Genomic DNA, 26,409 nt, shown 5'->3' on the forward strand with positions numbered 1-26,409 from the left:
TGAGCCTCCCTGGGGGGGCATACCCCAAAGCTTTTAAACCTCTGATTTGGAGTTGCACAGCAGAAAGGAAACTTACACCAATACAGTTTGATTGAAGGGAGATTCAATATTGATTAGATTGCCAAGTTTTACTAAATAAAAGGCAGTGTCTGCCATTACAGGATTTTTTTCACATACCCGACGAGGGTCAGTGTATGTGTTTGAAAAACCACTGTACTAGGATCTGCCTACACAGCAACTAGACACCCGCGGTGGCCTGTGCCAGCGGGGCTCTCTCAGTACTGCATAGACTTCCAGACTCAGGCTGCAGCTCAAGCTCTGGGGCCCTCCCACCTCGCAGGGTCTCGGAGCCCTGGGAAGTCTACACAGCAATGAACCTGCTCAGCAGCCTGAGCCCTACGGACCCAAGTTGGCTGGCACAGACCCACAGGTGTCTAGCTGCTGTCTCAATATCAGCTCATTGTGGTGCATTTAGGGTGGATTAGAAGTCTGACAATTGGTTGTTTTGCCCATATCATGGGCCAACCATTACCTCCTGTGGGCTGAGGCTTTGGTCTGCCATCAGAGGCAGCTGGGAACAGAACTTTCTAATGGGCACCGGGGAATGCAACAGGATTTTCCTCAGAGAACCCCTGCATTGATGGTTGGTAGGACTTTATGATCGGAGAGTCAACAATCAGTGTCCACTGGGACACCTTACCCCTCAAGGATCACCCCGCTAAGGACATGACCTATGACAACTCAAAGAGGAGTGCAAGTTCCAGGCCAAAAGCTGCTGGAGTGCAACCAAGTTCCTTTGTGCTTATGCAGTAGCCAAAGAAAAACTGGATTGTTGCCTGCAGAGTCCTGATCTTTTTCAGGAGGTAGGCAGCCTGGCCAGTCCAAGCTGGGTCTGCCAGGTGGCTGATTACAGACCTCACATCCTAAAAAAGCTTCGTCATTACTGTGAGAGTTTGAATTGCAAGGATCTAGACGAGACTCTGCTGTGCATGCTCACACGGAAAGCTCTCAATGCCCAGCTTTCTCAGCTTGGGTTTTGGCCAGTGGTGCTCTGAGCTGTTGGACGAATACTGGAGCTGTTGGTGGAATTTAGTTCCATTCTCCATGCTTTGGCCCCCGCATCCTAGCTAGTTACCACCCATCACAAGGTGTTGACTAGCAGCAGCAGAGGGGGCTGCTCTTAAGCAAATCTATTTCCTTCCTGTCAGAGTTCCCAGAGTAATTTTGGGCAACGGCTCTTCCTCCAAGGAGGAATGCCCCAGAGTTCCATTGGTCCCCCTCCGTATGTATCACACTGTGGAGGAGGGGGGTGGAAGAGAAGAGAGACTGGCGATTTTGGCACGTAGATGAGAGTCAGTGGCTGAGGCTCGATCCTGACAAAGATGAGATGACATGACTGTCAGATGACCATCACACGTGCCACCATCAGCCATGCCTTTGTCAACTTGAGATTAGACACAGCAATGGCCTGTATCTGTGGGACACCTAAAAACCCCCTGGGGAGCAGATACATGACATGGCAGCTCACTGCTGGGAGCACACTATGCCAATGCTCCAGAACCTGCCTCTGCCTCTCTCAAAACGGAGGCCCCATTTTTACAAGATAACCTGTCACCAGTCCTTCAAGTACCCAGTGAACCTGCCCTAGGCCCTTGGGGGCTGCTTTCTACCTCTTCCCTCAGGATTTAGTGGGCAGAGTTGGGTGATTATAGCCCAAGAGTACACACCTAAAAGGAAGGGACTATCATCCAGAACCAGTAACAACTAGCAGGTTAGCCCATTAAGGCAACAGGAGATTAGGTAAGTGGGATCGAGGCAAGGAAGAGGGTGGGGGCTAACCAGCAGATACTGACTAGGAATTGGCTAGTCAACTGTTAATGCTGACAACCCCTGGTGAGTCCTGGTTGGGTTGTTCATAGTCACAGAATCATAGAATATCAGGGTTGGAAGGGACCTCAGGAGGTCATCTAGTCCAACCCCCTGCTCAAAGCAGGGCCAATCCCCAATTTTTGCCCCAGATCCCTAAATGGCCCCCTCAAGGATTGAACTCACAACCCTGGGTTTAGCAGGCCAATGCTCAAACCACTGAGCTATCCCTCCCTTTTACACCCCTAAGTAGGGGAGAGCAGAATCCCTAAAGGAACTGCAATCTTCACTTGTCTGGAGCCGTGGGTCAGAAGCCAGCCTGCCCACTCAGGCTCTGACACAGGAAATGGCTACACTGCAGCTGGGAATTGAACACCCCATCTCGGGTAGACATACAAGCTCTAGCTTTGAACAAGCCAGTGTGCCAAAAATAGCAGCATGGCTGTAAGGATGAGCCACCCAAGCACAATCTGGTCCATGATCCTAGGTATGTACATGGGTGGCTAGCCTGAGCCACTGTGACCACAATGCTATTTTTAGCAAGTTAGCTGGATCAGAGCTGGTTTGTGTTTTCATGTGGTCAGGGGAGCATGCTCCCCAGCTGCAGCCTAAATGTACCCAAAGTGTCAGGGATGGGCTGCCTAACCCAGCAGCAAGAACCTCTCCCCCTTTGGCCTTGGGATTCCTGGCCTCAGGGCTGGTGACAGAGCTGGCAATGAGGGGCTGGGGAACAAACGTTACCCTATGGGGCAAGGTCAGTGCTCTCCTGCCCCCAGCTGCTGCAGTGATTAGTGGCTAATGCCTGGCTTCCAGGCATGTGCCCTTGGAATACAATCACCTGACCCTACACACGGAGTCCCAAGGGAAGACAAAGGAGAAACCAGAACCTCCAAGTACTCTACAGCCTGCCACAAGGCCTGTGATTTGGAGCTATACTCCAGCCCCAACAGTGCAGGCTGCAAACCCCACCTGTGCGCTCAGGCTCCAGGGGAGGAAGGAGCAAAAAGTCAGTGTCTGAAGTGGGGTATTGGAGATCAGCCCTTTTGGCTAGTTAGTTTTTGCAGTGAGGTGACATTTTGCTGCTAAGGTTCTCTGACCAGCTGCATTTAAGTGCTCGTCAATTGCAGAGATCAATCGAAATACAGCAGACAGGGCCTGTACGGCATGCCGCACGGCCAAGGCAGCGGTTTGCCCTGGCCCATGAACGACAAGGACACAGCGAGAGTATTTCCCACTAATTCAACTACCTGCGACTAGCCAGGGAGGCACTCACTTGACATGACCAAGAATCTCTTGGCAGTTGTTGTGATACTGGTGTAGCCACGCCATGATCTGCGTGGGCGCTATCAGCAGCAGCGGGCTTGGTGGCTGACCAAGGGATGCCTGAAAGCAGAACAGGCAAGGAAGAGTCAGTACCGGGGGGTGCTTCAGAAATTTACACAAGGCAGGGCATAGTCTAGGGAGAGGCAGGTGTTGCTCCGTCGATATCAATGGAACCACATCCACTGGCAGCAGGGGTAACCTTGGCCCTAAGGTTTAAATGGCAGTGAAACAGCTATGGTACTTACGAACGCTCGCCGTCTCTCCAGCAGAATGTTCAACAAACCCTAGAAGAGAGAATATGGAAGAACCATTGTCAGCCAGTTACTGTGTAATAAACCCACATCAGGGAAGCAGGGCTGCGCTAACAGAGCCGATTTCACAGCCATTCCACCAGCTCAGTGAAGTGTGGGGCACCGCTTGAGGGACAAACTAGAGGAAGGTCACGTGTAAATTGAAGCATTGCTCCTAGCCCTCCCCACCAATGCTGCCTCTGCCCAGATGACCTTTGCCCCCCCAGAGCAGCTGAGAGGAGGCAATCCTGTAGCCCAATCCCTCATAAATCTGTGTCCTAAAACCTCATGTCTGAAAGCTACAACCCTTATAAAGACTGGGGGGGTGGGAGGGGGAGGAGAAAAGGAGAAACTCTGCAGCTGAGGCAATGTCAGCCAGAAAGGAGAAAACCCTAACCTCCTTTCTGAGTTCTGTGCCACAGCTGTGTTAGCGAGCAGCAAAGAACACTCTGATCTAATGCCCACTGGTTCTGAAGAGCTAGTGACAAACCACTAAAGTACTTGATATTAGACCTTACCCCAATTCTGCCAAGGATGTAGCTGCCCCTTTTCCCCACAACCCTTGAAGAAAGGGAAGCCCTTCTGTAAAGGTCAAGCTATCGGGCATGAAATGCAGCCTGCCTGGATCAAGCCAGCATGAAACAGGGAGCCTGCTAGTTTGCTGAAGCTTCTTGTGAAAGCACATTCCAAGCAGTGAAGAGTGCTGAATTTATACCCCTGGGAGGTCGAGAGCCCCCAGAAACCGCTACTGCAAAAATCCAATTTATTCACCCAGCCCCAGAAACATGCCTGAACCCAGACTTGCAGGGACCAGTGCTAGGAAGAGACAGGATTAATAGCTGAGCAGAATTCAGCAAGGTTTGGGGAGTCCACAGTGGGGAACAGCTTATGAGATACAGCTGGGAGGCTAGAACCAGTATTAATTCCAGGAATATCTAAAAACAGGAGCAACAGAATCACATGCAGCAGAGCAGGGCAGGATGTTTGATGGAGACACTGGAATGGTTACAGAGCTAAAACAGGAGTGAAACACTCACAGGAGAAAATGAACAGTATACGGCAGAACTTTCTGTGACAAGAGTCACCACTGAAGTGGATACAACCCACACCCAGCTGGGAACTCACCTTCTCTAACTCAGTCACCCCCAGCGATACTCACTGTGTGATGATCGGCATGGATGTGAGACAAAAACACGGCTGCTGTGTTGCACAGGATTTTGTCCACCTGGTCCCCGTAGTGGCGACAGAGCTGGCCAAACGTTCCCTCCCCACAGTCCAGGAGCAGTGACTGGGTAGGGCTGGCAAGAGGAAAGAGCGGGTGTATTGCTGGCAGTAACCGGAATGGATGACAACAGATGAACGCTGCCCAGCACACCAGCTCAGAGTGGGATCTGGGAAGGCAGCAGTTGGGGGTGAAAGGCAGCAACCAGCATTTCTGCCACTAGTGCTGTCTCTCCGTAGAAAGGACGTGGAGGGGCCAACTCTGAAAGTTCAGTCTCCACAGCAGCTTCAGCTCTTGTTCTCTGACCTGATGCTGACAGGAATGGGGACGCCTGATGCCAAGCAGAGTGGCTGTCTGAACACGCCCTGCAAAGGCGGTCACAAGACCACATGTGGGAAGCACTTTGCCCTTCTACAATGAGAACCTTGGAGTACCGTTTGAACTAGTGACCAAGGTTCAAACACTCCCAGGCCCGTTCCCAATCCCTTCATTGCCTGCCTGGTTAATAGGTCCATGAACGCCAAGTGAGGCACACATCCAGTATGCTGGCACATCGGTATAGCCACCCACACAACACCCGCCCTGCAATTCCACACGTACTGGAAGGGAAAGGTAAAGAGCTAGTATTTACCTGCTATTTATCAGGGTGGAGCTGACATTCCGGATTTTCATTGGAATTGCAGAGCCTGTTCCTAGGAAGACTATTTCCGGGTAATGCTCAGTTTTACCTAGAGAAAATATGAAACATGCTTTGCATGAATGCTGGCAAGAGCCTGCTGCATTGTAGTATGTTTAGCTCCCAGCCAGGTTAGAAGTTCAATATTGAAGCACAAGATTTCCAGATCCTGCCTCAGGCTAGCCAGCTCATCCAACTGGGTTTTGACCCCCAGCCTCCAAGCTCCCCACAGCATCAATACTAATGGGATGGGGAAAAGATACAAAATCCTCTGTGAAATGATAGCAGGACACCTTGCTCCATGTCCACCCAGAATGGAGGCAGATGAGTCAGGACTGGGCTTGGTAGTGACTGACACACACGGCTATCCAATGAGAAGGGACATGGCCCTCTTGGCAGGATAGCAGACAGGCAGTGATGCAGGCTTTTCCTGCAGTCATGGTTTAGATGTTGATTCACTGCCCGTGTCACACAGGGACATCAGTGCATAGCCAGATGACCAGATTTGGGCTCCAGAGGGAGCCAGCTGTGGATTAGATGCTGCTCCTCCCATACTTCACTATATGGTCAGCATGTTAGAAGAACGCTGCTCATTTGGGATCGCAATTTTAAAAGCCCAAAGCAACTAGTGTTGAGCAGAGCACTGCAGTAGAATGCAATGCTGGGTTTTTGTTGGTGATTAAACCCTCCCCGTGCAGTGCTGGAGCCCCAAACCCAGCACCCTCAAGAGCCAAGAATGCAAACTGGCTTGTGCCGTGTTGAGTGGCAAAGAACATGTGGGAACAAGCCCGTCCTGTGCTATGCTGGGCACTTGAACTCAGCGTATTGTTAGGGCTGCTTCATTAGCTTGCAGGGTGATGGGAGAATTTCACTGAACAGCATCCCCTTAGAACGCAAGCCCCAGTTTGTTTCTATCCAACAATTCAACCCACCTCCCCAGTCAAGCCAGACTTATCTACTACTCCAATCAAAGGGCCCTGCACACTCTCCTCACCTGACTTGACCGGCCCAGCCTGCAGGCTCTCTCTGCACTCCTTCACACGGTCCTGGAAGCCAGGGAGCTCCAGGGCTTCAGCCACAAATTCACTGGAATTGCAGACAGCAACCACATCCCTGAAAGGATCCACAGGCCACAGATCAGGATGTGGCTGGGTTGGGAGGGGGGCAACTGAAAACAGTTTAATTTATGGGGCAAAGTGTCAAATTACTGCTTAGATACTAGCCTACTTTGAAAGTTTCCTTAACAGTCCCCAGAGGTGCCTGCTTTAAAACTACAATCCACCAGGACTGCCAGCAGACGGCAGGAGGCGCATGGGCAACTAACTCCAGCAAGAGGGAATCATTGCATGACCTCAGGATTTGAGGGCGACATTGTGCAGGACTTGCTGGGACCCAGTGCACTGTTCAGGGGCAGGGTACAGCACTTGTGCCGGAAACTTCACTCACCCATGCTAGTTTCAGAGCCCACCTTCTTGCATGTATAGGAATATCCTGACAAGGTTTCAGGACAGCTATCGCATGCAGGTAGAGTGAAGCCTAAATGTTTAAACAGAATCCATTCCCCTTCCTCCCAACTGAATTTGGGACTTCCTTCTTCCTCTGACGCCATCAGCCAACAGTTGGAGACAGGACACTGGACAGGGAGGACCAGTGATACAGAGACCTTTCTTCCACAGCTGGCTGGGTCTTGCTCACACACTCAGGGTCATAATGTGGGGTTTGGAAGGAATTCTGTCCCCACACCTTGCCAGACTGGCAGGTACTATAGCATGTTTTGTTTTCCCTGCTGCAGCATGGGGCATTTCACCTGCTGGAATCATCTGGGTATGTCTCCCCTGCAACAGCAAGGAACTGATTAGGGGTCTTGGGCATTGGTACCCCCAGGCCTCTCCTGTTCTCAGCCTGGGGCACACCACCGTTTAGTATCTGGAGGACAAATGTTTTAGTCTAACCCAAGCCATGGGATTTGATACAGGGGTAACAGTGTAATGTAATGGCCTGTGATATACAGGTCAGACTAGATCAGTGGTTCTCAGCCAGGGTATGTGTGCCCTCGGGACACGCAGAGGTCTTCTGGGGGTACAATCAACTCATCTAGGTATTTGCCTAGTTTTACAACAGGCTACATAAAAAGCACTAGCTAAGTCAGTAAACTAAAATTTCATACAGACAATGGGCTTGTTTATCCTGCTCTATACACTGAAATGTAAGTGAGATATTTCTATTCCAGTTGGCTTATTTTATAGTTCTAGGGTAAAAATGATAGAGCAAGCAATTTTTCAGCAAGTGTGCTCTGACACTTGTATTTTTGGGTCCGATTTTGTAAGTAAGTAGTTTTTAAAGTGAGATGAGCCATGGGCTATGCAAGACAAAATCAGACCCATGAAGAGGTACGGTAGTCTGGAAACACTGAGAACCATTGGATTAGATCTAAGGATTCCTTCTTGCCTTAAAACTATGAAATCCCTAGGACAGAAGACATACATTTAGGCATCCACTTGAACATTACACCTACAGGTCCAGTCAAACATAGAGTCTAAGTGCTCTGGAGCACACAGTCTTAGTAGAGACTTGTGTAGCATTCAGAAAATGGGGCCTTGGATTTCTTTGGGGGACCCCACAATGCAACCCCCCTTCACATCCAAACACACCCACCCCACAATGAGCTGTTGAAAGTTTCTCCAGGGGTCTGGTCCTGCACAGACTGGCCCAGAACCAGAGTGCAAAGGTGACTTCAAGCCACCTTTGCTTCACCACCATTTAGATGCTGAATGCTCCTTGGTCTCAGCTCATCATCTGATCTTCTAAAATGACTTCTGCTCCCATGCAGATGCCTGCGGCAGGAGGCCAGATCTCTCTTCAGTTTATATATTACCAAGGGTACCAACCTCTGCCACTGCGGTTTCGGTCTCAGCTGGTATCTCAGGAGGCACTCTCCCCGCACAACAGGCACGCTAAAAGTGGCCTCTTCTTCCTGGAGAGGAGACAGAAGGAGCAACCTGTAAGCATGCACGAGATTGCCTCTGCAGACACCTGCAGACAGGCGCAGCCTCTTACCCGACTCTGGTAGCTAGTTAACAGTGGGAAGATTTCTGAGTGAATGAGGTTCAACTGGGTTTGGATCTTGTGGCTGCGGAGATAGTGCACAGTGTTTGCATTTTCATTAAGTATCAAGTGTTCAGTTGTGCGTCCAAACCTGGAGAAAGAAAAAGGAATAGTAAGATGTGTTCAGATACAAGACTACTTCAGCTCCAACCCACTGCTGGGCACCCAATGCCATTAACTAACCAACCACTGTTCTCTGAACTGACCACACATGCCCTGACCCATGGCTGTTATTAGCCAGTCTGGGATCACGGAGTTTGTGGGTTAGGCTTCCTTCAAGGTTATTTTAAGTCAACGTAATTAAATAAAAGCAATGTACCTTTCCAGCCACTGTTTGTACCGGCTGTCTCGAAGCACTGACTCTGGGGTGATGTGAATAACCAAGGCCACGTGACCCTCAGCCTTCCCTTCTTGGTACCTACAACAGACATTTAAGATCAAAGATGACAACAATGCTTGGCTCCTATTACCCAGAGATCTCACCTCCTCACCTAAGAGGACAAGGCTGCTCTCCAGAATCTATTTACTATCAAGGACTCCATAGAGCAGAGACTATTTCCTCCAGGAAGGAAGCCCAGCAGAGAGAGGTTAAAGCTCAGATCTGAGAGTCAAGGAGTTCTGGATTCTACTCCACACTCGCCAAGATCCACAGTGGCCTTGGGCCTCTGATCCTACTGCCTCCATCTATACGAGGGGGACAATTGCTCACAAGCAAGAGGGAGACCAAGGACAGGGTAGGCCCATTACTCAGTGAGTGAGGGAAGACAACAGAAAATGTGGAAATAGGGGAAGTGCTAAACAACTGTCTCAGTTTTCACCAAAAAGTTTAGTCGCAGTTGGACATCTAACACCGTGAATGCCAGTAAAAATGAGGTAGGATAAGAGGCATTTAGGATAAGGAAAGAACAAGTTAAAAATGACCCAGGCAAGTTAGATGTCTTCCAGTTACCAGGTCCTGATGAAATATATCCTAGAATACTCAAGGAGCTGACTGAGCAGATATCTGAGCCATTAGCGATTATCTTTGAAAAAAGTCATGGAAGATGGGTGAGGTTCCACAGGATAGGAAAAGGGCAAATATAGTGCCAATCTATAAAAAAAAAAAAAAAAGTAAGGACAACCTAGGGAATTACAGACCAGTCAGCCTAACTTCGGTACCTGGAAAGAATGGAGCAAATAATCAATTTGCAAACACCTAGAAGATAGAAAAGGAGTACTTGTGGCACCTTAGAGACTAACCAATTTATTTGAGCATGAGCTTTCGTGAGCTACAGCTAACACGGCTGTTCCTCTGAAACCTAGAAGATAATAAGGTGATGAAGTAACAGTCAGCATGGATTTATTAAGAACAAACTGTGTCAAACCAACCAGATAGCTTTCTCTGACAGGGTAACAAGCCTTGTAGCTGGTGGGGGGTAAGCGGTAGATGTGGCATATCTTGACTTTAGTAAGGTTTTTGATACTGCCTCACATGACCTTGTCATAAACTGTTAGGAAAATACAACCTAGGTGGAGCTACTATTAGCTGAGTGCATAACTACACTCTGGGTATGGCTTTCCAATTAGTTATCTGTGGTTCACAGTCCAGGTGGAAGGGCATATCAAGTGGGGTCCTGCAGGGATCAGTTCAGGGCCATTGTCAGCCTCTGTTTGCCAGAAGCTGGGAATGGGTGACAGGGGATGGATCACTTGATTACCTGTTCTGTTCATTCCCTCTGAAGCACCTGAAGACAGGATACTGGGCTAGACCGACCTTTGGTCTGACCCAGAATGGCCATTCTTATGTTCTTAAATGATTTAGAAAATTACATAGAGAGTACACTTAAAAAAAAAAAAAAATAGCGGACAATACCAGGAGCGGTTGCAAGTGCTTTGTAGGCTAGGATTAAAATTCAAAATGATCTGGACAAACTGGAGAAATGGTCTGAAGTAAATAGAAAGACATTCAATAAGGACAAATGCAAAGTACTCCACCTAGGAAGGAGCAATCAGTTGCACACGTACAAAATGGGAAATTACTGCCTAGGAAGGACTAATCTAGAAAGGGATCTGCAGGGGTCACAGAGGATCACAAGCAAAAAAGCAAATGTTCTGGGATGTATTAGCAGGAATGTTGTAAGCAAGACACTAGAGGTAATTCTTCCGCCCTACTCCATGCTGATTAGGCCTCAACTGGAGTATTGTGTCCAGTTCTAGGCGCCACCTTTCAGAAAAGGTGAACTGGAGAATATCCAGAGAAGAGCAACAAAAATGATTAAAGGTCTCAAAAACATGACCTGTGAGGGAAGATAGCCAATTTTTCTCAATCTTTAGTCTGGAAAAGAGAAGACCGTAACAGTTTTCAAGTACAGAAAAGGAAGAGGGAATAAAATGGTTCTCCTTAGCCTCTGAAGATAGAAGCCGCAATGGGCTTAAACTGCAGCAAGGGTGGTTTAGGTTGAACATTAGGAAAAAACTTCCTTTCAGGGTGGTCAAGCACTGGAATAAATTGCCTATTGAGGTTGTGGAATCTGCATCATTTGAGATTTTCAACAGCAGGTTAGATAAAAACCTATCAGGGATGATCCAGAGCAGGTGTTCTCCACCTTTTTCTTGCTGATGCCCCCCTCAACATGCTATTAAAATGCCAGGGCTCAGGGAAGGCAGGGAACTCAGGGCTCAGGGCCGGGGGGGGGGGGGGGGAGACCTTGGGGATAGGAATAGTTTTACTTCTATTGGGGGGGAGCGGGGGGAAGGGCAGTGCAAGGACTGGCGGGGCTTGAGCCAGCTCCACACAGCAAGCACCACCTCCACCCCCACAACTCACTCAGGCCCCCCAGCCTGGCTGGGCTATGGTGGGGACACAACCATAAAATAAAACAAAGCAGGGATCCAGTTCAAAAAGTTTGAAAACCACTCAGGGTGCAGGGAGGGGGTACCTAGGGCCTGTGTACAGGCTGGGGGCTCCTGCTTCAGCTCCTTCCTCCCCCTGGCTTGGGAGGTTTTCCAGCTTCAGCCCTGCGCTTCGCTCCTGGCTTGGGGGGCGGGGGGGAGAGAAGAAGAAGAGATGGGACACAACAGCCCCTCACACCGCTCTCAGCTTCAGCGCTGGGGCTCGGGGAACAATGTTTCAGCTACAGGGCTCCAAGTCCCCTGAAAGGGCTTGCAGAACCCCAAGGGGCCGCAGACCTCCAGTTGAGAACCGCTGGTCTAGATAATACTTAGTCCTGCCATGAGTGCAGGGGCCTAGACTAGATGACCTCTTGAGGTCCCTTCCAGCTCTACAATTCTATCTCTGCCAAGTGGGTGTGACATTAACAGCCAGTGTTCAGTCAGTTGCACTGTGGGGAGGATGCAGAAACTAAGTAATTTGCATTTTGGCAGATAACCCCAGCAGGGAAAGATTCCATGTTGCCTACCCCTCAGCTGGAAACCAACTTATCTTGAGGTATTCTTCAAAAGAATCCATTTCAAAGATTCAATGGACTACAGAAGAGAAGGGTACAGAACCCCAAGTTATCAGTCTTTCACCTAAGACAAAGGTACCAACCCTTTGACTTTGGAGGATAAATCCAAAAGGAGCTTGGTCAGAGATACTGACAGAAACTTGCTGAGGGGATTTTACCTTGAACCCAGTCTAGTCTGTTAGATTTTAGTGCCCAGAAAGTGTCTGTCTCTCTCGTAACCATTTCGAACTTTAATCCTTATGCTCAGTTCAAGTCTCTCTGGAATTCAATAAACTTAATTTAAACCAATCCAGTACTGTGTTTGAACTGAACAGTTTGGGGACTCCAGTTACAGCAACAAACTGCTGGATACAGACTCTTTAAAGGAGCAACAAACCTTAACCTCCCTCTTATTGTTCCAGGACAGGGCTGGACATTTCAGAACAGGTTTTTGGGGAAATGCGGGGCTGAGGAGAGTGTGGAGTCACCTTACCAGTTTTTAATCAAGGCTGGTGGAGACCAATAGAAGTCTGATGCTTCAAGTACACTCCTGGATCCAAAGTGTTGGGCCAGGACTGCTCAGTACGTAGAGCAAGTGCATGCTTGTTGCTGACTGTGGGCATCCCAGACAGACATCTACAGCAGCGAAGCATGAAGGCACCGAAGAGTTACAGGGTAAGAGATAATTTCCCACATTCTGGGGTGAGATCCAGACTGAACAGTAGGTAAGCTCACTGTATGCAAAGACCTTTGAAATCTCAGCTACTTAGATGCAAGAACTCACTAAAAGGTGCGTATCATGCAGTCCAGTCACGTGACTATTTAAAACTAAGATAGCAGGAACCTCATGAAATATAGTAACTTACTAAGTGCACCAGAGAGAAATACTTTCTCCTCCCACCCCCAGAAAGCCCCTCTCCCAAGTAAGATGGGCCTTGCAAGGTGCCCTGAAGATAACTTCCAGGCCCTGGGGAAATGAGTTCTAAAGTCAAGCACCCTGCACAGAAAACACCCTGTCACAGCCCTGCCTCTCATACTTCAACTTCTGTGCCTCTGCTGATCTTTGTTGGTGGCTCTATATCTCGGTGCGCTATCTGCAGGTTTCCTAACCAGGCTATTCAAGGTGACTTTGCTGTCACTGGCATTAGCCCACGAAGCATGTCAGATTCCATTTGTAACCAGGCTAACAGGAGATTTTCAGTTTCATAAAAAAGTGCTCAAGCCTGATACGCCTCCCCCACCAACCCTGTATTCCAGGGAACACCCTTCCCTCCCTCCACTATACCTGCGGAACATGTCATTTTCACAGACTGCATCCACAAAGCCTTCATGAGGACATTCCACTACAATGAACACAGGGCCTGGATCAGGAGGAGTACAGACCTCTTCGGGCAGGATCTGCAACGAGGCACACAAGGGTTACACCCTGGTCAGTCTATGGTACATGCTGTCTGAACATGCCTGGGTATGCAGCTCCCTTTTGGCAACATAACCAACAGCACATGCCGCTCAGTCACCAGCCTCATTTCATTCCTCTTCCACAGCCACCTGGGGACCTCACAGAACTTGCTCGCTCATCAGCTGGGCGCCAGGGTGCTTTGCTCAATGGTCAGCGAGTCCAAGGACTCATGCTCCAGTTACCGTTCTGGCACTGGAACCATTTTCTCTCCTCCTCTCTCATTGATTTTGCTGGGTCACATTGCCCAATGGATCCCTCACAATGGCCTCAACAAAGCAAGAAGCGTCTCAGCTGCACCTGAGGGAAATTCAGCTGCTTTCCCTCTGTGCACTGGGGCGTGCCCCTGTGAGCTACTTTGGGAAGCAGGGCCAGTTGTTGCTCACTCATATCTCCCGGAGGGGGGGGGGGGGGGGGGGCAGTGATTTTGTTTATGGATCCACCAGAAACACCCACAGTTAGGGTCTCTCCCCCTCACCAGCCACTGGCCTTGGAGATTATCCATCTTAATCTATCCCCAAACAGAGCCTTTTAACCACTGTGAGCGGGGGGTGAGGAGGGGGGTGTCACAGGATGATGAACAAGTGTAATCAGTGAGGGGGACCCCTGTTTATAGTGGGTCAGATGTAGGCACGCTCTGGGTTTGAAAGCGTAAGCACCTCTACTGCCTGAACTAATGGACCAGCTTCATTAGCTCACAGGCTGTGGCAGACTCAAATTGCTATAACTGGACCAGCCACTGAGGCAGAGGAACAAACCACCACACTGTTGGCATGGGATACGTGTCATTTCCGTGTGTATCGCCAACCCTTCTCCCATGATGGCAGATACTGTCCCATCTGCAGTGACAGGGACCCTGGGACAACCTGTTACCAAGGGAATGAGCCTGGGAAAGCTTGAAACTGAAACAAGCTGCCAAGGAAGGCTATTGAATCTGAACAAACATGCAAGGCTTGTACTTGCCACTAAGAGGTATGGTTCAGGGACAGTTCAACCAATCCTACCATGAAACAGGAGAGCTGAGAGGACTGGACTGGTTACAGCTGCAGTCCGTTCTGACCCAAAAAAGGGGATGATTGTGGTTGGTGTATGAGTGGCATTTAGTTACAACAACATTCTGGGAGAGATGGTCCCATAAGGAACACTGGTTACAAACCCAGCCTGCAACACAGCTGGGATAGCCTAGAGCGTCATACCTCTCTGCCTTCAAACGTGACACTCTTTCCATCTTTGACCGCCGCAATGATGGGGCCAATGGCTGCTGTCCCACTAAGGATGAGAACACAAAGACAGTATTAGATTGACAGCTTCCATACGACCAGGATCCTCCCACCACCCAAGCACACAGGCAGGGCTCTCATACTTACACTGGCAGGCCCAGCTCCTTCGCTTTGGCCACCAAGAAGTTTCCCTTCTTCGGGTGAAGCTGAAAATAATTTAAAAGAAAGAAGTGTTTCTCAAAGGTCCCATGGAACGAGTTACCAACTCTTTACAACGTTTAAACATGGATGGAAAAAGGGGAGGGGCAAAGATGGGGTTCATGCCCTTACTGGCTCTGAAATGAGCCATGAAGAGGGCCTGTGGGAGAGATTTTTCCTCAGGAATTTATTTTATTTATTTATTTATTTTAAGTCTCAGGCACATCAAGTCCTCTCTGTCCTGCTTCTGTGGCTGATCTGCCCAGAGGTATGGCTCTGGAGCTCCAACCCATAGAAGTAGAGAGTAAGTTTTTCTTTTGAGTGTTCAGCAGCTGACTTACAGAAGTGTTACTTTGGGTAGCTCTTTATTTTTGTATTTTAAACAGCAACTAAAAGTCTTCCTACTCAAAATGAGCTTTCACTGCCATTATGTGTCCAGTCTCAACCTCGCTAGTTCTCCAGTCACCCATAGAGTCTTCTAGGAAGAGCAGGGTCAACAAGACCTGAATTTGTAGGGTAACAGACAAGCAGAAATAAAAATCTTTCTAGCCTTGATGAAGCAGCAAATTAAAAAAAGCTTCTCCTTTTGTGGGTCACTTCTAAGTGTGAAGCACCAGATGGCATTCCAACCCCTCCGATTCTCAATCACTAGATTTGAGTGCAGTGTTACTGGATACAAAGGTTGGCATAGAATAACTATCCAAAAAAACCTACCCTGCTAGGTGGTGGTATTTGTAATTAAACTGGTCTAGATTAAAAAAAAAAGTAGGAACTCCTATTCCATATGACATTTCTTACTTTGCAGATGAAAGCCACCAACAGGGTTGGGTCTCTGCTGCCAACTCTCCTGTTGCCATCTTTAAAGAAAAAAGAAGGGAAAGTTACACAGGATGATGTAGTTTCAGCATCTTTTTCCTTACACAAAAGGTGCCAACTTCTTACAGTGTCCCATCCCTTCCAGTGAGTTCATCCACAAGGGCCATAAAAGCAGGCTAGGATTTAGTCATGAGTATTTTTAGTAGAACTCATGGACAAGTCATGGGTAATAAGCTAAAAATCATGGCCCATGACCTATACTATAAATACCTGACTAAATCTTAGCTGCCCGGAGCTGCCCGAGCAGTGGCTGGATTGCGGGACTGCTTAAGCACCACACTGGCCACTGCAGAAACCATGGAGGTCACAGAAAGTTATAGAATCCATGACTTCCGTGACCTCTGTGATAGATACAAAGTCTTAGGCATAAGTGACCATTATGATCATTAAGTCTAACCTGTTGTATAGTACAGCCCAAAGAATTCCAACCCAAGGATTCCTCCCTCAAACCAAAAACATCTGAAAGACGCCCAGTCTTGATTTCACAACTTGAGGGGGGACAGAGAATCCACCTGGTACCAAGGTAAGTTGTTCCAATAATTAATTGCCATCAGTGTTAAAAAAAAAAATCTGCATCTCATTTCTAGTTTGAATTCGTCTAGCTTCGGCATCCAACCACTGGATCTTGTTTTGCCTCATGTTCTCCATCTGCTCAAATTACCCCCAAGCAATATTTCAGCAGAGAGGACCAGCACTTTCTGATCTGCACCAAGAATATTTGTGTAGGAGAGAAATTACACCAACATTTCAGAGTTTTTGTTCCAATTACAAGTTGAAGTACAAGAAAATACAAAGTTCCTGCACCTGTTTTCTTCAGGGCTTCTCTATTCTCGACGCCCTTCGGACACTGCTGCTCAGCAGCGGGAGATCCAGGCTCTGGGGCACATTTGGGGCTGACTCCACCTTGGACTGACCTTTCAGGACTCTGATGCAGCCTGTGCTCACTGGCTAAATGCCTTCCTGTTCCAAACCCAAGGGAAAAAAAAACAGGCTTGCTCAGGAGGCAGGAGTGAGAAAACACAAATGGAGCCTTACTCAGAAAGTTTCTTCAAAATCCCCTGAGCAGTTTAAAAAGGGACAAGAGAGCCCCTGCTTCCTTGTTTCTGCATATTGCACTTCACTCATTTCAAGAGCCTTCCTCAGCAGATTCTCCAAAAGCAACAAAACCTTATCAAACTCAAGCATGTGCTCTCAGTACAGCTGCTCGTACGAGCATACCTAACATGGAAAGCCCGTTAAGTATGAATCACAGTAACTTCCCATTTCTCTTCCATGGACTATCATCTGAAGGAAAATACCAGAGTTCTTAGAGGAGGCAGCACCCTTTTATCCTAAGGTCTGGCACCGGCTCAGGTTTCTTTGAAAGCTACATTCTCACCAAAGGAGAAGTAACCTAACACAACCCTGTAGTTATTACGTCTCAGGTTTACGAACAGTAACCAGATACCAAAACCAGTTCAAGGAAGTCCTTACTGCAACAAGTAACCCTGCTCCTCCCTCTCCAGCTGCAGCTCCAGATACTCTTTGCTTCCTACTATTCCAGTCAGACGTCCGTACTCACCCACAAGAGGTACTTGATAGACTGTCATCGTCTCATCCTTATACTCGGGCTCTGTATGGGGCCTCACAGCTAGCAACAAGATAGTTAAAACATTAGACATCAGAGTGGCTATGAACCAGTTACTACAAACAGATGCCCCAGACTCCAGGAACGTTGACAAAGCACCCTGGAAATTAGAGACATGTTTTAACATACATTCAGGAGCATGCATCTCACAGAAGCTAATCAGGCAGTTTCCTCAGGCCAGCTGCTGAAACTCTCCACTACTGCAAGGACAAATATACATGATTTCAAGAGAAAGCAATTATACTCGCAACTGCTCTAAGTGGCAGAGATTAAAACAATTCATCACTGCACATCCCTGAACAGACCAGGGTTTCTGTGGCCTCAGGTTTGTTTGTTTTTTTAAAAAACAAAAGTTTCCATTCTGCCTTTATACAATCCCAAGATGGTGCTTAAAGCAGCGACAGCCCTAAGTCTGGCTCTGTAGATAGCAGGGGTATTATATATTTATGAATCGCTACTTAAACTCTGAAGAATAAAACAAGCACTCACATAATTGCAAACTGTTTTCAGTATGATGTCAATAGATGGCAAATGCTGCACTGCAGCACCAAAAAGATTTATTATAATCAGATGACATCTTATTTACCTTGAATAGTACATTAGGAAGTTGTATCAGAGTTTGTAACACATGTAATGAATTAACAGCAATGGGATCAGGAGTGGATCTGTCACAAGTCTGTATCCAAAGCAATAGTGGAAATCTGCATTACATCCCCCCCCGGGCAGGGAAGTGCAAGAAACCTGCTCAGTATGTTATAGCTCAGAAATGATGCTCCTTTAAAAAAAAAAAAAAACACTTCCTGCTCACAAGAATGGAGAAATCCCAGCAGCACATGCACAGGACCTCGGCCACGTACATGCTAAGCTAGCCATGCGATCGCTCATCAAATCGATTGCTGCATTAGAAGATGGGAGGGGGACAAATGCTATCACTTATTGTTTTTAAAAGGTGATGAGGTTGGTCCTGGAAATTAATACAACTGAAGGGATTTAAATCATAGAATATCAGGGTTGGAAGGGACCTCAGGAGGTCATCTAGTCCAACCCTCTGCTCAAAGGGGGGCCAATCCCAGCCAGGGCTTTGTCAACCCTGACCTTAAAACCCTCAAAGGAAGGAGATTCTACCACCTCCCTAGGTAACGCATTCCAGTGTTTCACCACCCTCCTAGTGAAAAAGTTTTTCCAATATCCAACCTAAACCTCGCCCACTGCAACTTGAGACCATTACTACTTGTTCTGTCATCTGCTACCACTGAGAACAGTCTAGAGCCATCCTCTTTGGAACCCCCTTTCAGGTAGCTGAAAGCAGCTATCAAATCCCCCCTCATTCTTCTCTTCCGCAGACTAAACAATCCCAGTTCCCTCAGCCTCTCCTCATAAGTTGTGTGTTCCAGGCCCCTAATCATTTTTGTTGCCCTCCGCTGGACTCTTTCCAATTTTTCCACATCCTTCTTGTAGCGTGGGGCCCAAAACTGGACACAGTACTCCAGATGAGAGCTCACCAATGTCGAATAGAGGGGAACGATAAGGGCATAAGCCAGCCATTGGCTTCCCCTACATGCAAGTTAGTTTTTCACTAGTTGTCCCGGTGGTTTTGTGCACCTTCTTCTGAAGAGTCTGGCATTGGCCTTTGTCATAAACAAGATAGCACACTAGTTGGACCATCAGCTGATGTGTTGTATTCTTATCTCCCCTCCCCTGGAAGAGCTACCCCGTATCAAGAATAAGGCAGAGATTACTCCTTAGGCCCAGTCAACCCTTGACCTTCCATTTCCAAACATGCCCAAAAATGAGAGCTGTGATAATGTTTGAGATACATAGAGAGCTCTCTACCAGGAATTGGACTGGAAACCACTCATTTCACACAGGTCACCAAACAGCATGCTGGGTTTGAGCCAGTGACTTGGATGGGATAGGATCTGTTGCCAATTCTCAATCCCTGAGCCAGGCAGCTTGTCACTTTCTTTTAAAACTGAGTTATCATCAAGACATTACCAATGTGTTCCTGATCCTGGAAAACAAGGTGTCAAGACAACCAAACATTACAGTGACTCCTGTGTTTTCTGATATGTGGTGAAACCAGGTGACAAAATGGAAATGTCCTTAAACCAGCTTGGAAACCAGATCCCAGATGGACTCCAAAACAAACAATTAGAAGAACTCATTCTCTTTTCATTTCTCAGAGGCTGCAGTGGCTACAGCTTGGAGCTTTGCCTCGGAAGAACACAGGAACGGCCATACTGGGTCAGACGAATGGTCCATCTAGCCCTGTATCATGTCTATAACAGTGGCAAGTCCCAGCGCTACAGTTGAGTGATGCACCCAGTCTTCTCGTAGCCAGTGTAGGGTTGCACCAAACATGAGGTTGTATCCCTGACCATTTTGGATATTTGTTTTTTTAACCTAGCTATATTTTTGGCTGTCACCACACCCCCAGCAATGAGTTCCAAAGGTTAATTATGTGTTGTATGAAAAAAATACTTCCTCTTCTTTGTATTAAATCTGCTGCCTATTAACGTGATTGGGTGACCCCTGTATTTTGTACTGTGGGAGAGGATAAACACTTCTCTGTTCACTTTTCCCATACCATCCACAATTATGTAGACCGCTATCGTATCCCTCCTTAATTGTCTCTTTTGTAAACACAACAGCCCTAATCTTTTTAGTCTCTCCTCCTAGGGAAGCTGTATCATACATCAAGGGATCATCTTTGTTACCCTTTTCAGAACCTTTTCCAGTTGCACTATATACTTCTGAGATGGAGCAACAGAACTAGACACAGTATTCAAGGTGTGGGTGCACCATGGATTTATATAGTGGCTTTATGATATTTTCTGTTTTATTTTCTATCCTTTTCCTAATAGTTCCTAACAGTTAGCCTTTTTGACTGCTGCTGGGCATTGAGCTAACATTTTCAGAGAACTATCCACAGTGACTCCAAGATCTCTCGAGTGGTCACAGATAATTTAAAACCCATAGTTGTATAGGTGTAGTTAGGATTATTTTTTCCAATGTTCATTACTTTGCACTTATCAACCCTGAATTTCACCTGCCCTTTTGTTGCCCAGCCACCCCATTTAGTGAGATCACCCTGTAACTCTCCACAGTCATCTTAGGACTTAACTACCTTGAATATTTTTGTATCATCTGCAAACCTTGCCACTTCAACATAATCATAAATCTGGAAAAGGGAGTGGACAGTGAACAGAACATTCCCAGTACAGACCTTGGGGGACCTCGCTTCATTGTGAAAACTGACCATTTATTCCTACCCTTTGTTTCTGATCTTTTAAGAAGTTACTGATCCACGAGAGGACCCTCCCTCTTATCGCATGTCTGCTTGTTTTCCTTAAGAGCCATTAGAGAGGGACAATGTCAAAGGCTTTCTGTAGTGCGGGGACCACTCTGGGTCATATGCTTGTTGACCCCCTCAAAGAATTCTAGTAGATTGGTAAGGCATGATTTCCCTTTACAAAACCCATGTTGACTTTTCCCCATCAAAACATGTTTATTTATCTGTGATCATTCTGTTCTGTACTATAGTTTGTCAATTTGCCCAATACTGAAGTTAGGCTTACCAAGCTGTAATTGCCAGGATCGCCTCTGGAGTCAGCATTACATTTGCTACCTTCCAGTCATCAGGTACAGAGGCTTGTTTCAGTGATAGGTTATCTACTAAATAGTAATTCTGCAATTTCACATTTGAGTTCCTTCTGCTCCTGGGGACCGATCAATTAAACAGTAATAAATTTGTTCTAAAACCCCTTCTACTGAGGCATTTAAGAAGCAATGGGCTTAAATTACAGCAAGGGTGGTTTCGGTTGGACATTAGGAAAAGCTTCCTAACTCTCAGGGTGGTGAAACACTGGAATAAATTGCCCAGGGAGGTTGTGGAATCTCCATCATTGGAGATTTTTAAGAGCAGGTTAGACAAACACATGTCAGGGATGACCTAGTTAATACTTAGTCCTGCCATGAGTGCAGGGGACTGGACTAGATGACCTCTTGAGGTCCCTTCCAGTCCTACGATACTACGATCAATGTGTACCCCGAAAAGGACAGCTGTGATGTGAGCATCTCCCCCATATCCTCTGCAGTGAAGACTGATTAAGTGAATTAATTTAGCTTCTCTGCAATGGCCTCGTCATCCTTGAGAGTTCCTTTAACACCCTGAGGCTGCTGATCAGACAGATATATGCATCAATAAGGTGTAGACATTGCAGACAGTAAGTGCACACAGATGACCGCTGTACATACCCAGGTCTATTCCTTTCAGCGGGCCAGAAAACATTTTGATAGCTTCCAGGTAGTTTCGCTGGGGGAGGGGAAGGGGGGGGGGGGGGGAGAGTAGGAAAAAAAAGACAAGGTGAAAAATCATTACCTACAGAGAGGTCATTGCCTGCTTATTACTCAGATTAGGTAACATTTTCAAGCAAAGACTCTCTCTCAGGTGCAGAGAAGTCATAAGCGCAACCCCCAGCTAGCAGGAAAAAAAAACGAATCCCACCTTGTACCTGTTAGTGTCACCAAAATATCTCCGTTCATCACCCGGACTTTATCTTTAAGAAGGCTCAGTATGTCCCTGTATCATCTTCAGGGAACTTGTTTATACCATAACTTGGTATTGGGGTGTTCTGGCACCATCCTTCCAGACTGTGTTTATGCAAGTACCCAGTTCTTTGCACTTCTTATGAGTGTTTTGTGTTTTTGCAAAATCAGCCATGTTCTTGCCAAGTTTATGTACCAGACAGTGAATCTGCAAAGCAGGCACCTGCTTCGTAACAGAGTGACTCTAGTTTAGGCCTGATACCATGCCCCAGGCTCTCTTTCTACTACAAGGAGAAAAAATGGACACTACATTTCTTCTTACCATAGTAGTCTGCCACAGAAGTACATTCGGTTTTGTACGTTAGTTTAGGACAGTGTCTCCCTGGAACTGACATATGGTCCTAACAGCTTCAGAATGAGCCAGCTGGCCAGAGATCTCTAGAGAGTTCTCCTGCCTAGCAAGCACTTTCTGGGACAGGGGTTAGGAAAACAAATATGAAAGTCAAAATTCAGTTTTGAAATTCAGTGCTGAAAAGAGGAACCAACAGCCCAGAAACTGAGACCAGCATTTGATCTATGTAACCAGTGCCTCCTACCAGCACAGCAGATTTAAAACTTGTTCAGACACTTGCAGAGACCCCTAATTGCTGCTTTAAAAAGGCACATCCAGAAGAACTGCCCCATCATTTTGTTTAGGGAGACAGGTGGAGAAGGGCTGTTCCATCTACTAGTGAGCCATTAGCAGACAAGAGTGTTCCAAGTGGTGGCAGTTTGCTGCTGCCTAGAGCTGTTTTAAACTGGCACAACTCACAAGCGAGCTGTACACACTGTGAAGCCAGCCCCAAAAGCAGAACCAAACAATTACAGGTGGCACTTCTTCAGTTAGAGCAGCACCTCACAGCATTTTACAAGGTCACTCAGCACCCAGCCATAGCTCTTCGCTCACAGGTGGTTAAAGTCTGACTCTTACAGGGTCCCCACTTTCCAAAAAGCAAAAACAAAAACCCAAAAAAAACAGCTACTCACCAGCTGTGGTGGCCCTGAGAGAACACACTTTGGGAGCCCCATTTCCTTTAAGGTGAGAATCATTCCTGGAAGAGAGAGCAGGGAGAGTGCAGCTTTGGAAACAGCCTTCATCATGAACCCATGAAAGTGCCACCAAAGCAAAGATTGTAATTCACTTTCCACTATCTGTCCAATTTCCACCCTTTTTCACAAGGAAATGTCATACCCTGTGATTAAGGTCCTGGTCTGAGACTCAGGAGATCTGGGTCGAGTCCTTAGCTCTGCCTTGTGTGACCTTGAGCAAGTCACTTCTCTTGGCACCCAGATCCCTATCTGTAAAACAAGGACCACCTCACAGGGATGTTGGGAGGATAAATCCATAAGTGTTGGGAAGAGACACAGGTGCTACAGTGATGGAAATTACACTAAAAGAATGAGCTGTAGTTGAAAGTACTTCAGAGTCCCAATTTTGGGAAGTTTATCATCATTTACTTCTGAAACACCTTTCCACTCTCCCTTGCTGCAAAGAAACCCTACCAACAAAGGGGAAAATGGACTACTAAAAGGAAACAGAACCTGGCTATATACCAAATGCTAGCACATAAAGTAAACTGACAATAGAAAGAATTTCCCCCACCTTTTCTTGTTAGGAGAATCTTTGGTATTGCTAGCAACTAAAGTACGGAAGTTTAGACAGACGTGACATTTTGAGAACCATTTACCACATTAGTTGGTCCGGTCCAAGCACGAAAGCTACATTACAAAAACAGATTCATCTATATTGCAGTTGGGTGCTAGATGACAAACCAACATGTACAGCACAAGGCTGGCAGCAACTCGGTTTAATAACAGACTCCACCAAGGTATTAATTGGCCAACTTGAGAGTCCATATGCACAACTTAAAAGCATTTCTCTGTCTGTAACACATTAAATGTTAAACACCACATCTGATCAAATCACAAACTTCCACGAATATTCTAGGCACCAGTGAGTGGGCAAGACCCTATTTTCTCTCTTTTTTCCCCCAGGGGGGTGGGGGGAGGGAAGAGAGAAGAGGAGAGGAGGACCAGAAAACCACAAGTGGGAAAACAGGGAACACATGAAGCCCTCTGAGCTCTTTAGCAGAGTCACAGCTGATGACACCCATTAAAGCTTTCTAGCTGAATAATATTATTGTTTCATCTCTTCCTACCCACCCAGTGGAGCTTAATTAATGTGTTACGGGGAGAAGGGGCACCGATAAGGAGTGAAGGACAGACTGAACTCCTGGCATAGGGTAAGAAGAGGGGATCTTGAAATGGGTGAAGGGAAAAATGGGAGGCACATAGAATCCCATGGGGGGTGTGTGACTGGGGACGCTGCAACAGGGGAAAGAGGAAAATGGGGTGCATATAGAGCCCCTGCCATGGGGATGCACACAGAGCTGCTGTCCTAGGGGAGAATTGTGGGAACACAACCTGTGGTGGGAAGTATATTGGAAGAACCCGTTATGGGGGATAGGGTGCATGCAGAGGCCTTCCTATGGTGGGAAGGGAAAATGGAGGCACACACAGAGCCCCTTGCATAGGGGGTGGGGGCACTCCCAGAACTCCTGCCAGAGGGAGACTGTGGAAGCTGCAGGGAGCCCCTGAAATTGAGGGAGCTGTGAGGGAGGCACACAGGGAGCTTCTTGTAGGGATACGGAGGGAGGCAAGGAGCCCCTAGTGTATGCAATAAACTCAGCCTAAACAAGCTACAAAGTGTGCACCTCCAGTCCCACTTACCCGACAAACCACCAACATTCGCCCAGTTCATTCTAGTCAGAAAGATGTTGTCTAAACGAGCTACTCTTAACCTGAGAAGAAAAAGGTTTGGATTATGGAATAACTGAAATGCAGCCTGTACGTTCTTACAACTTTTCCTTTAACAACACAGTAAGGACAAAAAGAAAAGGAGGACTTGTGGCACCTTAGAGACTAACCAATCTATTTGAGCATATGCTTTCGTGAGCTCACGAAAGCTTATGCTCAAATAGATGTGGCACCTTAGAGACTAACCAATCTATTTGAGCATAAGCTTTCGTGAGCTCACGAAAGCATATGCTCAAATAGATTGGTTAGTCTCTAAGGTGCCACAAGTCCCCCTTTTCTTTTTGCAGCAACAGACTAACACAGCAACTACTCCGAAACAGTAAGGACACTTACTTGTGTTCCTGCATAAGGCGCTGGATCCCTTCCCCGCAGTTAAAGAGATACCTGGAATAAGACTAGAACGCTTATTAGAGAAAGCGGCAAGTTTTTATATCAAAATAGTTTAATTTTATTTGCCCCACTTTAAGAGGAAAGCTCCGCAGACGGGGGTGTATAAATCCTGCAGCACGGATAGGGCCGCACAGACACCTGGCTGGGCCCAGTGTAGCGTCCTCCTGTTTGGGGAGCCAGCAGGCTCCGCAGGGGCAGGGACACTTCACCGGAGGGCAGGTGAGTTTACCCCGGCCCCCAGGGGCGCTAAGTCGGATACAGCCCGGAAGGGGCGTAGAGCCAGGGAGCGCTACTGGCACGGTGCCGAGGGCCTGGCCGGCAGGAGGAGCCGGGCCGGGCGCCACACGCGGATTAGTGGGTGGGAGCGCAGCCAGCGACGCGGGGAAGCAGGCGGCCCGGGCAGGCCCGGAGAGCCCAACGGGGGAGCGACCCAGCCCCCCGGCACTGACCGGTTGTACTCGGAGAAGACGTAGAGCGCGGCGCCCGAGTCCCGGCTCCCAGCCGCCGCCACCTGCACGTAGACGATGCTGGGTCCGGCCAACTCCGAGCTCCGCCGCTTCTCCCGGGCCCGCAGGTGCCGCAACAGGTCTTTGGGCGGCCGGGGCCGCCGCGGCGGGGCGGGGCCCCCGGACATGGCGCGGCGCAGCGGCGTCCAGCGGCGCCCCAGCCGCAGCCCCAGCGAGCAGCCCCACATTCAGTAGCCCGGCCCGACCCAGCCTCCTCCACGCGTGCCCTTCGGCCGGCCTCCCTCCCCTCCCCTCCCCTCCCACGTGCTACACATTAACCAATCGCGCAGCGCTCCCCGCATCCATGGCGCACCTTCAGCCAATAAACATTCAGCATCAGCGGCAAGCTTCCCTCTCATGTGACAACGACGACGCCCAATCGAAATCGAGCATTTGTTCCCCTCTTTCCCTCACCCATCAGCTAATCAGCATTCAGCATCTTTTTGTGTCACATCCCAACCAATGGAATTTCAGTAGCCAGGCACGCGCCCCTCTCATATGACACAGGCTGGCCAATAGGACGTGTTCTTTGACGTCTCGAGGGACGTCATATGGCTCTGGGATTATTGAGAGGGATCAGCTTCCCCTCCCTTCCTAGTGTCTGTTGGCAGCTCCCTGCCTCAGAGCAGGGGTGGGGAAACTTTTTGGCTTGAGGGCCACAGGGGGGCCATGAGTGCTCACAAAATTGGGGTTGCGTGTGGGAGAGGGTGCGGGCTCTGGGGTGGGGATGAGGAGTTTGGAGGGCGGGAGGGGGATCAGGGCTGGGGTGTGGGGAGAGTCTGAGGGGTGCAGGCTCTGAGCAGCGCTTACCTCAAGTGGCTCCCA

General features: G+C 48.0%; 1 protein-coding gene across 2 annotated transcripts in view; it reads right to left on the reverse strand.

Moving 5' to 3' along the window:
- Positions 1-25,811, reverse strand: part of ELAC2 (elaC ribonuclease Z 2) — a 31,727-nt gene extending 5,916 nt beyond the window's left edge. The window contains exons 1-19 of one of the 2 annotated variants that reach the window (XM_048817780.2): positions 25,528-25,811; positions 25,022-25,072; positions 24,602-24,672; positions 22,859-22,923; positions 21,542-21,599; positions 17,219-17,287; positions 16,462-16,617; positions 15,580-15,638; positions 14,731-14,789; positions 14,560-14,632; positions 13,193-13,305; positions 8,802-8,900; positions 8,435-8,573; positions 8,266-8,351; positions 6,372-6,490; positions 5,333-5,429; positions 4,639-4,777; positions 3,435-3,473; positions 3,140-3,249 (exon numbers count right to left, since the gene is read on the reverse strand). In XM_048817780.2, the coding sequence (XP_048673737.1) occupies positions 3,140-3,249; positions 3,435-3,473; positions 4,639-4,777; positions 5,333-5,429; positions 6,372-6,490; positions 8,266-8,351; positions 8,435-8,573; positions 8,802-8,900; positions 13,193-13,305; positions 14,560-14,632; positions 14,731-14,789; positions 15,580-15,638; positions 16,462-16,617; positions 17,219-17,287; positions 21,542-21,599; positions 22,859-22,923; positions 24,602-24,672; positions 25,022-25,072; positions 25,528-25,772 (1,847 nt within the window). In that variant the 5' untranslated portion in view covers positions 25,773-25,811. Of the gene's footprint in view, positions 1-3,139; positions 3,250-3,434; positions 3,474-4,638; positions 4,778-5,332; positions 5,430-6,371; positions 6,491-8,265; positions 8,352-8,434; positions 8,574-8,801; positions 8,901-13,192; positions 13,306-14,559; positions 14,633-14,730; positions 14,790-15,579; positions 15,639-16,461; positions 16,618-17,218; positions 17,288-21,541; positions 21,600-22,858; positions 22,924-24,601; positions 24,673-25,021; positions 25,084-25,527 lie in introns of both variants that reach the window. The other variant, XM_048817781.2, reaches the window with a different exon arrangement.
- Between the last annotated feature and the right edge of the window lie 598 nt (positions 25,812-26,409).

This window comes from Caretta caretta, chromosome 14 (assembly GCF_965140235.1).
Source record: "Caretta caretta isolate rCarCar2 chromosome 14, rCarCar1.hap1, whole genome shotgun sequence".
In the NCBI taxonomy this organism is placed as follows: Eukaryota; Metazoa; Chordata; order Testudines; family Cheloniidae; genus Caretta; species Caretta caretta.